General features: G+C 39.6%; 1 protein-coding gene across 1 annotated transcript in view; it reads left to right on the top strand.

Moving 5' to 3' along the window:
• LOC143486065 (structural maintenance of chromosomes protein 6) overlaps positions 1-15,261 on the top strand; it is a 34,384-nt gene extending 19,123 nt beyond the window's left edge. Inside the window, exons 18-27 of the mRNA XM_076985864.1 lie at positions 7,350-7,485; positions 7,594-7,674; positions 7,810-7,980; positions 8,434-8,571; positions 8,907-9,052; positions 11,668-11,793; positions 12,537-12,642; positions 13,303-13,455; positions 14,222-14,319; positions 14,700-15,261. Of these exons, the coding sequence (XP_076841979.1) occupies positions 7,350-7,485; positions 7,594-7,674; positions 7,810-7,980; positions 8,434-8,571; positions 8,907-9,052; positions 11,668-11,793; positions 12,537-12,642; positions 13,303-13,455; positions 14,222-14,319; positions 14,700-14,805 (1,261 nt within the window). The 3' untranslated portion in view covers positions 14,806-15,261. The remainder of the gene's footprint in view (positions 1-7,349; positions 7,486-7,593; positions 7,675-7,809; positions 7,981-8,433; positions 8,572-8,906; positions 9,053-11,667; positions 11,794-12,536; positions 12,643-13,302; positions 13,456-14,221; positions 14,320-14,699) is intronic.

The following is a 15,261-nucleotide window of genomic DNA, read 5'->3' as shown; positions in this document are numbered from 1 at the left end:
CCAAACAAACGGTCGTACTTCGGGCTCTATTTAACGTATCGCTTAACCGAAGACATTGTATGAGAGAGGACCCCTGGCTGATCATTTTGGTGTAATTTGTGTGTTGTTTGACCCAATATTGTCTGATTTATGACAAGTTAAAAACAGGCAAATTGTGAAAAATCCCTTAACTGAAACACGGTCTCTGCCACTGTAGACGCCTTGTTTAATGTGATTTGCACCCTCCGAACAAACGGTCGTACTTCGGGCTCTATTTAACGTATCGCTTAACCGAAGATATTGTATGAGAGAGGACCCTTGGCTGATCATTTTGGTGTAATTTATGTGTTGTTTGACCCAATATTGTCTGATTTATGACAAGTTAAACACAGAGGCAAATTGTGAAAAATCCCTTAACTGGAACACGGTCTCTGCCACTCTAGAAGCCTCGTTTAATGTGATTTGCACCCTCCGAACAAACGGTCGTACTTCGGGCTGTATTTAACGTATCGCTTAACCGAAGATATTGTATGAGAGAGGACCCTTGGCTGATCATTTTGGTGTAATTTATGTGATGTTTGACCTAATATTGTCTGATTTATGACAAGTTAAACACAGAGGCAAATTGTGAAAAAGACAGTTCTGATTTTGAGAAATTAACATGGGAGTTAATGGGGCAGTTTTCTGTGTCTAGTGCCAAACAAATGCTCATAACTCTAAAAGTAATTGATAAAATGATTAGATATTTTGGCGTGCCAGAAAGGACAAATATCTCTCTCATTTAAAATTTAAATGGAGCTTCTAGATGAAAGTGGAAGGAATTTACAGCTGTTTATCCAGGAGATTTTTCATGACAGCACACTAACTGGGGACATTTCTGAACATTCCGCCATTCATTCTCTATGGGAAAAAGTCAACTTTGAGGACTTGTCCTGAGGACACCGTATGTCTGACATGTCCCAAAAGCACAAGCACACTTCTTCCATATGGGATCTGTGAACCTGCCAATTTTCAAGGTTCTAGCTCAAAAACTGCGACCTGTGAAAGTTACCGAAAAGTGGAATAGAATAATAATAATAACTAGATAGGCAAAGTTTGTGAACAAACTTTATGTTGGCTTGCAAAGCAGCTGAAACGTTGTTTTGAATGTTGTTGACCTCCTAATGTTAAAGGTTGTTTTAATGTTGATATCCTGCTGAATGATGTTGAAGGCTGTTTAAATGTTGACAACCTGCTAAATGTTAAAGGTTGTTTCAGTGTTATCACTGTTAAATGATATTCAGTGTAGTGCTAGGGATCAGCTCCTGAGTCATTTTACCAAGTTTGATCACTATATCTTGAAAATTAAGGGAGTCATGAAATCAATGCATTCCTATGGGAGGATGGAGGGATGAATGAAATGACAGAAGGGGAGGATAGACAAATGACATCAATATGATATTCAGTGCAGTGCTAGGGATCAGCTATTGAGTCAGTTCACCAAGTCTGATCATTAAGTCTTGAAAATTAACAGTTATGAAATCAATGGGTCCATATGGGAGTATTGAGGGATGAATGAAATGATAGAACAGGAGGATAGACAAATGGCATCAATATGATATTTAGTGTAGTGTTAGGGATCAGCTCCTAAGTCATTTTAACAGGTTTGATCAATATATCTTGCAAATTAAGGGATTGATGAAATCAATGCATACTTATGGGAAGATGGAGGGATGAATGAAATGATAGAAGGGGAGGATAGACAAATGGCATCAATATGATAATCAGTGTAGCGCTAGGCATCAGCTACTAAATTGACTGGTGTGGTTGATGCTGATGTATTTGGCTAAAGCGGTAGTTGCGGTTAAGAGGTAATTTAGCTGTTTGGGGCAATTACTGTTGAGGGGTAATTGGCTGTGGGGTAGTTGACATTGAGGGGTTATTGACCTGTTGGGGTTATTGTTGTTGATAGCTTTAAAGATTTCTGTGTAGTTCCTGGTAAAAGCTTGTTTAGATGTTGTATTTGTTGTTGAGGGGCAATTACCTGTGGTGGGGCAATTACTGTTGAGGGGCTATTGCCATTGGGGTAGTGAATGCAGATGTATTTGATATTGTTGAAGGCTATTCGTTTAATGGTGTTGTTGCGGTTAATAGGTAATATAGCTGTTTGGGGCAATTACTGCTGAGGGGTAATTGGCTGTGGGGTAGTTGATATTGAGGGGTTATTGACCTGTTGGGGTTATTGTTGTTGATGGGTATTAAGATTACTGTGTAATTTATGTTAAAAGCTTGTTTAGATGTGATTTTTTTGTTGAGGGGGTACTTACCTGTGGTGGGGCAATTACTGTTGAGGGGTAATTGGTTGTGGGTTAGTTAAAATTGAGTGGTTGTTCAGTTATACAGTTAATACTGCTGCAGGGACTGAGGGAGAGAAGAGGTTCCGTGCGTGTGTGCTCCATCTGCTCTATCTGCCCCATCTGCCCCTCTGATCCATCTGCCCTTCTGCCCCATCTGCTTTATCTGCCCGTCTGCTCCATCTGCCCCGCTGCTCTACCTGCCCCGCTGCTCTACCTGCCCTGCTGCTCTACCTGCCCCATCTGTCCCTCTGCTCCATCTTCCCCATCTGTTCCTCTGCTCCATCTGTGTGTGTCTGTGTGGAGTGGGTATGAGAGAGATGCATGTGTGTGTGTGTGTGTACGTGTGTGGGGGGAGGGGAGACACATTCAACATAACTGACACCACTCTGAGTGGAGGAGCCTCGTTTAATGTGATTTGCACCCTCCAAACAAACGGTCGTAGTTCGGGCCCTATTTAACTTATCGCTTAACCGAAGACATTGTATGAGAGAGGACCCCTGGCTGATTATTTTGGTGTAATTTGTGTGTTGTTTGACCCAATATTGTCTGATTTATGACAAGTTAAAAACAGGCAAATTGTGAAAAATCCCTTAACTGAAACACGGTCTCTGCCACTGTAGACGCCTTGTTTAATGTGATTTGCACCCTCCGAACAAACGGTCGTACTTCGGGCTCTATTTAACGTATCGCTTAACCGAAGATATTGTATGAGAGAGGACCCCTGGCTGATTATTTTGGTGTAATTTGTGTGTTGTTTGACCCAATATTGTCTGATTTATGACAAGTTAAAAACAGGCAAATTGTGAAAAATCCCTTAACTGAAACACGGTCTCTGCCACTGTAGACGCCTTGTTTAATGTGATTTGCACCCTCCGAACAAACGGTCGTACTTCGGGCTCTATTTAACGTATCGCTTAACAGAAGATATTGTATGAGAGAGGACCCTTGGCTGATCATTTTGGTGTAATTTATGTGTTGTTTGACCCAATATTTTCTGATTTATGACAAGTTAAACACAGAGGCAAATTGTGAAAAAGACAGTTCTGATTTTGAGAAATTAACATGGGAGTTAATGGGGCAGTTTTCGGTGTCTAGTGCCAAACAAATGCTCATAACTCTAAAAGTAATTGATAAAATGATTAGATATTTTGGCGTGCCAGAAAGGACAAATATCTCTCTCATTTAAAATTTAAATGGAGCTTCTAGATGAAAGTGGAAGGAATTTACAGCTGTTTATCCAGGAGATTTTTCATGACAGCACACTAACTGGGGACATTTCTGAACATTCCGCCATTCATTCTCTATGGGAAAAAGTCAACTTTGAGGACTTGTCCTGAGGACACCGTATGTCCGACATGTCCCAAAAGCACAAGCACACTTCTTCCATATGGGATCTGTGATCTGTGAGTGGGTATGAGAGAGATGCATGTGTGTGTGTGTGTGTACGTGTGTGGGGGGAGGGGAGACACATTCAACATAACTGACACCACTCTGAGTGGAGGAGCCTCGTTTAATGTGATTTGCACCCTCCAAACAAACGGTCGTAGTTCGGGCCCTATTTAACTTATCGCTTAACCGAAGACATTGTATGAGAGAGGACCCCTGGCTGATTATTTTGGTGTAATTTGTGTGTTGTTTGACCCAATATTGTCTGATTTATGACAAGTTAAAAACAGGCAAATTGTGAAAAATCCCTTAACTGAAACACGGTCTCTGCCACTGTAGACGCCTTGTTTAATGTGATTTGCACCCTCCGAACAAACGGTCGTACTTCGGGCTCTATTTAACGTATCGCTTAACCGAAGATATTGTATGAGAGAGGACCCCTGGCTGATTATTTTGGTGTAATTTGTGTGTTGTTTGACCCAATATTGTCTGATTTATGACAAGTTAAAAACAGGCAAATTGTGAAAAATCCCTTAACTGAAACACGGTCTCTGCCACTGTAGACGCCTTGTTTAATGTGATTTGCACCCTCCGAACAAACGGTCGTACTTCGGGCTCTATTTAACGTATCGCTTAACAGAAGATATTGTATGAGAGAGGACCCTTGGCTGATCATTTTGGTGTAATTTATGTGTTGTTTGACCCAATATTTTCTGATTTATGACAAGTTAAACACAGAGGCAAATTGTGAAAAAGACAGTTCTGATTTTGAGAAATTAACATGGGAGTTAATGGGGCAGTTTTCGGTGTCTAGTGCCAAACAAATGCTCATAACTCTAAAAGTAATTGATAAAATGATTAGATATTTTGGCGTGCCAGAAAGGACAAATATCTCTCTCATTTAAAATTTAAATGGAGCTTCTAGATGAAAGTGGAAGGAATTTACAGCTGTTTATCCAGGAGATTTTTCATGACAGCACACTAACTGGGGACATTTCTGAACATTCCGCCATTCATTCTCTATGGGAAAAAGTCAACTTTGAGGACTTGTCCTGAGGACACCGTATGTCCGACATGTCCCAAAAGCACAAGCACACTTCTTCCATATGGGATCTGTGATCCTGCCAATTTTCAAGGTTCTAGCTCAAAAACTGCGACCTGTGAAAGTTACCGAAAAGTCGAATAGAATAATAATAAGAAAAAGAAGAATAGGGAGAACAGTATGTTGGCTGCTTCGCAAGCCAACATAACTAGATAGGCAAAGTTTGTGAACAAACTTTATGTTGGCTTGCAAAGCAGTCGAAACGCTGTTTTGAATGTTGATGGCCTAATGTTAAAGGTTGTTTTAATGTCATCATTGTTAGATTATGTTGCGGTTAAGGAGTAGTTTAGGTGTTTGGGGTAATTACTGCTGAGGGGTAATTGGCTGTGGGGTAGTTGACATTGAGGGGTTATTGACCTGTTGGGGTTATTGTTGTTGATGGCTATTAAGATTACTGTGTAGCTCCTGTTAAAAGCTTGTTTAGATGTGGAATGTTTTGTTGAGGGGGTATTTACCTGTGGTGGGGCAATAACTGTTGAGGGGTAATTGGGTGTGGGGTAGTTGACATTGAGGGGTTATTGACCTGTTGGAGTTATTGTTGTTGATAGCTTTAAAGATTTCTGTGTAGTTCCTGTTAAAAGCTTGTTTAGATGTTGTATTTGTTGTTGAGGGGCAATTACCTGTGGTGGGGCAATTACTGTTGAGGGGCTATTGCCATTGGGGTAGTTAATGCAGATGTATTTGATATTGTTGAAGGCTATTCGTTTAATGGTGTTGTTGCGGTGAATAGGTAATATAGCTGTTTGGGGCAATTACTGCTGAGGGGTAATTGGCTGTGGGGTAGTTGATATTGAGGGGTTATTGACCTGTTGGGGTTATTGTTGTTGATGGGTATAAAGATTACTGTGTAGTTCCTGTTAAAAGCTTGTTTAGATGTGGAATGTTTTGTTGAGGGGGTATTTACCTGTGGTGGGGCAATTACTGTTGAGGGGTAATTGGTTGTGGGTTAGTTAAAATTGAGTGGTTGTTCAGTTATACAGTTAATACTGCTACAGGGACTGAGGGAGAGAAGAGGTTCCGTGCGTGTGTGCTCCATCTGCTCTATCTGCCCCTCTGATCCATCTGCCCTTCTGCCCCATCTGCTTTATCTGCCCCATCTGCCCGTCTGCTCCATCTGCCCCGCTGCTCTACCTGCCCTGCTGCTCTACCTGCCCCATCTGCCCCTCTGCTCCATCTTCCCCATCTGTTCCTCTGCTCCATCTGTGTGTGTCTGTGTGGAGTGGGTATGAGAGAAATGCGTGTGTGTGCGTACGTGTGTGAGGGGGAGGGGGAGACACATTCAACATAACTGACACCACTCTGAGTGGAGGAGCCTCGTTTAATGTGATTTGCACCCTCCGAACAAACGGTCGTAGTTCGGGCTCTATTTAACGTATCGCTTAACCGAAGATATTGTATGAGAGAGGACCCCTGGCTGATCATTTTGGTGTAATTTGTGTGTTGTTTGACCCAATATTTTCTGATTTATGACAAGTTAAAAACAGGCAAATTGTGAAAAATCCCTTAACTGAAACACGGTCTCTGCCACTGTAGACGCCTTGTTTAATGTGATTTGCACCCTCCGAACAAACGGTCGTAGTTCGGGCTCTATTTAACGTATCGCTTAACCGAAGATATTGTATGAGAGAGGACCCCTGGCTGATCATTTTCGTGTAATTTGTGTGTTGTTTGACCCAATATTTTCTGATTTATGACAAGTTAAAAACAGGCTAATTGTGAAAAATCCCTTAACTGAAACACGGTCTCTGCCACTGTAGACGCCTTGTTTAATGTGATTTGCACCCTCCGAACAAACGGTCGTAGTTCGGGCTCTATTTAACGTATCGCTTAACCGAAGATATTGTATGAGAGAGGACCCCTGGCTGATCATTTTGGTGTAATTTATGTGTTGTTTGACCCAATATTGTCTGATTTATGACAAGTTAAACACAGAGGCAAATTGTGAAAAAGACAGTTCTGATTTTGAGAAATTAACATGGGAGTTAATGGGGCAGTTTTCTGTGTCTAGTGCCAAACAAATGCTCATAACTCTAAAAGTAATTAATAAAATGATTAGATATTTTGGCCTGCCAGAAAGGACAAATTTCTCTCTCATTTAAAATTTAAATGGAGCTTCTAGATGAAAGTGGAAGGAATTTACAGCTGTTTATCCAGGAGATTTTTCATGAGAGCACACTAACTGGGGATATTTCTGAACATTCCGCCATTCATTCTCTATGGGAAAAAGTCAACTTTGAGGACTTGTCCTGAGGACACCGTATGTCCGACATGTCCCAAAAGCACAAGCACACTTCTTCCATATGAGATCTGTGAACCTGCCAATTTTCAAGGTTCTAGCTCAAAAACTGCGACCTGTGAAAGTTACCGAAAACTCGAATAGAATAATAATAATAAGAAGAAGAAGAATAAGAAGAATAGGGAGAACAGTATGTTGGCTGCTTCGCAAGCCAACATAAATAAAAAAAATAAGAAGAATAGGGAGAACAGTATGTTGGCTGCTTCGCAAGCCAACATAAATACTATTAGACTAATTTCTCTCTCTCTAGGCTTTTACAAGGAGCCTTACAGAGCCAGGACAGAAATCTCCAGGATTTTAAAAAGAGTATCGGCCAAGTTGAGGACCAAATGCGCCAGAATGAAGTTCTGTTGAAGAGATCACTTGCAGATCAAAAAACAGTGAAGGTGACACATTTTGAACTTTACAGCTGTGCAGTATTTCTTTGTTGGATGTAGCACATGTTTGAGGGTTTTTTGTTTTTGTGTTTTTTTTTTCCGGTCATGAATGTGTAGGATCAATGCAGGAAGGTTCATTTGGAGATGAATGATTTGCAAAATGTTGAAGAACCGCAATCTGAGGATCTGAAGCCTCTGGTATTGTTGCACACACATTTTCACAAAATATACTAAATTATGGATGAAAATTCCTACACAATTGAATGCGCAGCAGATTATAAATCTGAAGAAAGTCCTCTAGATATGGAGACCTCTTTGTTACTCTCCTTTCAGGAGGAGGAACTGGAGGAGGTGCGTGACAGACTAACTGTGTGCCATGAGCAGTACGAGACGGAGAAACAACAGATGCTCACTCTCAAAAGTGCACTTGAGGAAGCGGAGCTACTGAATCGCCAACACAGGGACGCCATTAACAGCGTGGCTGAGGAGGCCGACCCTATTAAGGTAAGCTATGTCGAAAAATCTTGGGCTGCTTCACGAGTCGGTTCCTTATCGCACGAGTCAGCCCCTTGCTCCATAGTTCTGTAATGTACGTTTGCATTGCCAACTTGCACTTTCTTTACATTGCATCAGAATTTATCTGTCTGATATCAAGTCTTTATTTGTTCATCTACGTGATTGTTATTTGAATTAAATGATTGTGGTTTCAAATGGATCATGCGACATTAAACGAAGCAGAAAAGATGCCGAAAGACTTGCTGTTTGGTGCACCTGTATTAAATATATAGATATCATCTCAATAGTCGATCAGTTTAGTGGCGTAAAACTATAATTAATTAACTAAAGATTTTGAATTTTGACTTTGAAGATGTTGATTTTTTTTTTCTTTCTGACTAACATAGATAACATGAGACCTGGGTTTTTTTCTTCCCTTCCCCTGCCCATACCCCCAAATAGGAAGAGTTGAGTAAGAGTGACCAGATGGTAGAGAAGAGTAAACATCATAAGAAACATTATGAGGAGAAACAGAAAGAGCATCTGAGTCACATACAAGATCTGAAGAAGATCTTGGATGATAAGGAACAGGAAATAAAGGTATTGTGACATCTTACATTTGGCTTAGAATTCTCCAAACTGAAATCTATATTATATAGGTTTTTAACAGGCTATAACATAGAAAGCCTTTTAAAATTTAAACTGGTATTACATAAATATTTTAAATGTGATAAACCAGTTCCAAATTTTGAGTAATGAATAATGTTTATAAAGGCTTTAAACTAGTAAGATTATTTGCATTTGAAGGAAATTGTTGTCCCTGGGATGCCAACAACAGATTGTTTTCACCGAACTCTGCTTATAATAAAATATCTTAAAAGTTTAGATTTGTTGAATATTCTGCATTACAAGTCTGCTCTGCTTTGGTCTGACAGAACTCCATAACTAAAGCCACAGAAATCTGCCCAGAGCGTTTAGATGTGAGAAGAACAGCTAAAAGTCTCGACAGCGAAATCAGCCGATTAAAAGTCCAAATCAGCACACAGCAAGACCAGCATGGAGACAGAGACACGATTATCAGGTGTGTGTGTGTGTGTGTGTGTGTGTGTGTGTGTGTGTGTGTGTGTGTGTGTGTGTGTGTGCGCGCGCATACACATGCATTGTGTTTTAACATTAAGTCTCTCTGAACTTGGGCATTAAACATGAAATCCCATAGTGCACTTCAGGCTAAACTCTTTAGTCAGCTGAGTCATCATATTTTCTCTCACTATTTTTCTTAAAGTTGGGACACACACATTTCATGCCACATCTTGCTCAGTAAAGCCATCTTGGGCTTGGTCACAAAAAACCTTAGTCATGGCAGATGATTCAGATCGTTGCTGTACATTTGACAATTTCAGAAACAATGAGGCCTATGTTGGTGTTATATTAACATATAGAGACATTTTACAATGACGTTTGTACAACATCCTCAACATTTTGTTTGTGCCGGTGCCATTTCATTTTGATTCAGTCTGTAAATAAAACATGTCCATTAAATAAAGCAACAATATACAGTGACATAAAATGAAACCCATTGCTAAACTAGAGGCATTACATAAAAATTTATTTTATTTTGCTCCTGAGTGTCATTTAACATGCCTTTACTCTTTTCTGTGTATACTAATGAGATGAGACTGCAGGAGAATAATCTTAGGTTGATCAAATATGCAGATGATATGGCTCTAGTTGGACCTTTTTATAAGGATAATGATAATTCTGATTATTCTGCTCAGGTCTTAAAGTTAGAACAGTGGTGTAAATCTAGCTCCTTGTCAATTAATGTTGGGAAAACAAAGAAGCTTATTTTACATCACACAAACTCTCTTCCACCACTTATACTGTGTAACCAATCTGTGGAAAGGGTGAAGTGTTTCAGGTATTTGGGAATACAATTGGATCATCAGCTGAGTTTCGCAGATCATGCTGACAGTGTATGTAAGAAAGCCAGTCAGAGATTATATCTAATTAGGAAATTGAAGGAGTTTGGGGTTGAGAGTAAAATTCTCTGTAAGGTATATGTGAGTTTGATAGAGAGCGGTCTGGTGTTCAATATCTCAGTCTGGTACGGACATTTGACAGTACTAAATAAGAGTAAATTGACCAGAACGATCAAGATGGCAGAGAAAATAATTGGCCAGCAACAAAAGTCACTAGACATCCTTCATAGAAGAGCTTTGTCTAGGAAAGCGATAGCAATAATTAGGGACCCGACACATCCTCTTCATACTGCGTTTGAGGTGCTCCCTTCAGGCCGGCGCTATAGAGTGCCTCTGGTGAAAAAAAAGATCTATAAAGGAGCTTTTGTTCCTAATGCTATCAAATATATTAACAAATCACACTAATCTGTTTTAAGGTTTGTGTATGTTTTATGTATTTATGATTATTGTTATTATTTTGGTTGTGGTGTGCTGTGATGTATGGTGGTGAAACCAAAGAAAAATTTTCTGCTTTGGCAGGACAATAAAGTTTTATTCTATTCTATTCTAGGGCATGTTCTACAAATAGGCCTGTCACGATAACAATTTTCAGAACGATATATTGTCCCAGAAATTATCGCGATAAACGATATTACATTTATACTTGACGCGGCGCGAGGGTCCACGTGGCGAAAATGACGTAATAGCAGTGGCTCCGCCCGTGCGCGAGGGCGTCGCGCGCTGTAGATTCGCAAGGTTCTGCACCTCCAGAGTTGTCAGAGTTAGCCCCCCCTACCCCCGTCAACAACTTTGGGCTTTGGGCTAGTTTAGGCTTCTGAGGGGCGGGTTTTACACTGACTTTGTGCGGGATATTTTTGTAGGACCTGGCAACCCTGTGCACCTCTCAAATTTTGTAACTTTGTGCGTGCTGCGCCTCAGCGCAATGAACAAAGTCATGTTTGCAGGGAATTAAAGCACGTGTACGTAATTTTCAAGGTCCATTTCAATATTTCCCTGCACGTTAAACTTAATTAAGTTAAATCTTTATATATAAATACTCGAAATAATTCGCTTTTAAATACATTATTTAATGGTTGTTTATTTTCAAAACGCCCAATCTTAACGTCTTCACGTTAATTTCGTCCTGGAATTACAAGAGGCTCGTATTTGTTAACGTAATACAAGAGAACTGTTCAGTCAGACAGATATTTGTTGTGTAACAATTCCAGCACTTTTCAAACCTGAAACACAAAAGCAACATTAAAGTTTATCAGGTAAATGTTCATTCCCCTGTCACTATATGGTCACTATAATAAACAACCATTAAATAATGTGATAAAAAATTATTTCGAATCATTTAGAGTCCTATTAGCCTCGAATACGTTCTCCACACACACATCTCCATCTGTGTGTGTGGAGGCACTGTTATTGACGCATACGCTCTCCGTGTACTGCACTCATTTCCTAACTGGTAGGTGTCGCTCTCTGATCACAGATTCGTCTTCCCTTAAGGGGGGAGGGGCGAGAGAGCAGCACTACGTGCCTTTTTGAAATCTCACGTAGTCGCGGTTTATTCTCATGTAAACAAATGTGCGCGGAAACCCAATGGCCAATTATCGACATCAGCAAAAATGATCGTGGTAAAAAAAAATATCGTACGATAAGTCGATAATGTAATTATCGCGACAGGCCTATCTACAAGCATACATTTTTTAGCCAAAATGTTTTTTTTTCTCAGGCAATATCAGGACGCCTTGCAGATCTATAACGGTGCTGCCCGACAAGCGAAGGGTCTCAAGAGCTTCATCGCTCTGCTGAGCAATATTATGAACAAGCGTCATAACATCTACACTGAATTGAGAAGGTGAGCATCTCCGATGATGCATGTTCATAATACCGAAAGGAACCACACCCTTCGCTCCTTCATGGTCCTTTTAGACTCCTAAAACAGTTATTTCAACTTCACGATGCTTCTGTGCCCTGGGGAAAATCTTTATGTAGGCCTGTGATGTATCTTCCTCTGAATATTCATGTGTAATTTAAGGTGGTCGTTTGGCCAAAGGAGTGACACATGTACCACATTTAACAAGTCTGATTGGCCGCTACCTGGCAACGTCACCCATACATATGTGAATTGGAATGAAATGACAATGAACATCTCCTGCCTGCTTGCAACTTTAACCTTAGTCATCATGTTTCTGCATTCTTGACTGATTAGCGTAGTTGTTGGCCAGGTGAACCACATTAGGCGTATTGTTTTAGTACCTTTTTGCTAACTGCCCATTTCATGTGGTTTGTGTATGTTGCATTCTGTCTGGCATTATTTCTTCTTATATTCTTTCTTCTGATTATGTGTGTTTTTAGCTGAGGTGACAAGAGTATTTGTAACCTGGGCTTTGAGAGAATGTCACTGGCTCTGTTCTAAATGGGTGTTGTTTTATTAACGGGGACCCCATGCCTCAAATTCTTACATTGTAATGAAGGCTGTGTGTATGTACCAGATATTAAAATACAGTTAACTTCACTTCGTGTAGGACCTAGATTGGGAGGAAAATGTTGCCATGTGTTTATACAATGTCCGACCCATGTATTTTATTTCTCTTGCAGATATCTTTCAGTACGCTGCAAGTACTATTTTGACTCCATGCTGTCCCAGAGAGGCTACACAGGAAAAATGACCTTCAACCACAAGGATGAGACCCTCTCCATTTCTGTAAGAACTTGCCAAAGATTGTAGATGCCACTGAATAATAGTCTGGGCCCTAAAACTAAATAAGGAAAATCTCAAGTGATGTAGCAAAGCTTGTAACTTAATAAAGATTTTGTTTGCTAGTTTGCTACCTTGCTAGTTTGACTTCTAGCAGGTTCTGCTGTATGTTGAGCATTTTAGCTAAGGGGATTAAAGGATATTACTTTCCTGTTCTTTCAAGATCAATGGAAAATGTAAGATGTTTTTGTTCAGTTGACCTCGGGAGTTTTAAAGAAAGCTTTTGTTTCTGGAACAGAAAGTGCACAGGAAATTTGGGCTCGCCGAGTGCCTGGACCCAGTGGCAAGCAGCAGAATCAGTTGTGTAAACTGATGTCTGTTCAGAATTTGCGGGACGTGGAAGAATATTTTATTTGGAACAACAATTAATATCTATAATTTCAGAGCACATATAACATGGCCTTTATTTACTAACCCCCACCTTGCTTTAGTTTAACACAGTTTTTCTCCAGTTCTGTGAGGATTAGGGGAAAAGGTTTTCAGACACCAAAAGCGTAATGAAACATATTTGATTGTGTTAATCTAATGAGAACTTGAAAACTTTTGTGGGTCACAGAACCTTCCTTATGGTGTGCGTGTGTGTGTGTTTTTTTTTTTTTATCTCAGGTTCAGCCAGGAGAGAGTGCCAAAGCTGCACTGAGTGATATGCGTTCTTTGTCTGGAGGCGAACGATCATTTTCCACTGTGTGTTTTGTCTTGAGTCTTTGGGCCATAGCTGAAGCTCCATTCCGCTGCCTGGATGAATTTGATGTGTACATGGTAAAGCACATTGCCACTTATTTGTTTTCAGCTTACCTAAATATGTGGTGCTTTTTTACAGTGTAGATGTGTTTTGAAAGCAAGTGAATTTATTCCTTCCCAATATATTACACTCTGATATTACACACTGATTTAATGATTTAAGAGAGGCCCATGTTTTACATGTATTTTTGTTATCTGTTTAAAAAGAATATGCGTTCTAGTTTGCCTTGGTATCAGTGTTTTGATGTTTTGCTATAGCAGTTTTAATTTACTGTAGCTTATTCAGAGCTTGACTTCAGACATAGTTTGTTTAGATGCAGTGCCATGGATTTTAAAAACTGTTCATTTCACCCAACTTTCATTATTTCTTAAATTACATTCCTGAGAACATTGTAATGTAAAAGGATAATTTTATAATAGAATAGTTGGTGTCTTTCTAAACATTAGATTCCATTTATTTCAGAACATTAATGTACATCAAGAACAATAAATCTGATGAGGAATTTGTACTTTAACTCTTGTCCAGGTTAACATTGGCAGTCATCACAAATGTATATTAATTTAATTTCCAGTAAACTAGAAGGTTTTGCAGCTGCTGCCATTTACAACTTTGAACAATGTCATGAAAAATAACCAAAACGAGTGAGGATAGCACGTGCAGCTCAGGCAAATTTAACACTAGCCCTGCGAGAAATCTCAACAACTTCAAGTAATCAAGAGGTGATAATAGTGTAATCAGCAGGCAACATTTTTGGGAGCTTGTTTAATGTTCACTCTCTTTCAGGACATGGTGAACCGCAGAATTTCAATGGACATGATGTTGAAGATAGCAGCTAGCCAGCGCTACAGACAGTTCATTTTCCTCACCCCACAGAGCATGAGGTAATAACTTGTAATGACCTTTTGGTCCATGTAAGTATTTGGCAACCCAATACTGAATACCTGGGTCAGGAGCACTGGGAGTGAGGATAGAGCCTAAATGAACCCTGGGATCCCCAGTCACCATTTTGAATGTCATTTGTATTTCTCAAATTGAAAAGTTGGGAAAAGGATTTCAAAAGTTTTGAAAGTCCAAATCAGTGATTTGAAAAGTCACTGATTTCAAATACTCCTGCACCAATGGAATATGAAAATGGGCATAAAAACATTTCTAAACAGCTTTATAGTAAGGACTTTTGTCGATGCAGATACAAGTATCAGTAGTCTGTATTGTATCTGTGGTTCTGCTGGCCATTTAAGTTCCTGTTCTCATTGCTTTTCAGTTCTCTTCCACAAAATAGCCTGACCCGTATCCTGCGTTTAAATGACCCAGACCGCAGCCAGTCTACCCTGCCGTTTGGACAAATGAACCTTGAGGTGGCCAAGTGAGCCTGGATTCCAAGGTTATCAAATGAGTGCATGTCAATCTAGTTATGCCACGTGATTCTTTGGGCTTTCATTATTATTTGCTGTGTAATATCCATGTTTGATACAGTTGGTCAACAAGATGTTCCCATTGTAACCCAGCACAGTTTCTTGTTTCTTCAGATAGTAATGTAAGATGTTCTGTCAGTATGCAATATTTTTTCAATTTAAATGAACCCCAGGCAGTAGAAGAGTATGTGAACTATATTTATTTTTGTAAAGATGACATTTTTTGTGTGTAAAATTGTTTAACGCAGATGATGTTTTTTTAGTGAGGTGTTTTGTATTATTTTTTATTGTTCAGTGTAAATCAGATTTAATAGGGCAAACTGCATCAGGCCATATAATACTGAAATTTGCTCACATTTATGCGACTGTATATATAACAGCAATCTATGCTATAAAAGCCTTGCATAATTA

This window comes from Brachyhypopomus gauderio, chromosome 2, assembly GCF_052324685.1.
Source record: "Brachyhypopomus gauderio isolate BG-103 chromosome 2, BGAUD_0.2, whole genome shotgun sequence".
Lineage (NCBI taxonomy): Eukaryota > Metazoa > Chordata > Actinopteri > Gymnotiformes > Hypopomidae > Brachyhypopomus > Brachyhypopomus gauderio.
Note: the sequence above shows the minus strand (reverse complement) of the source record. Positions and strands in the feature narration are given on the sequence as shown.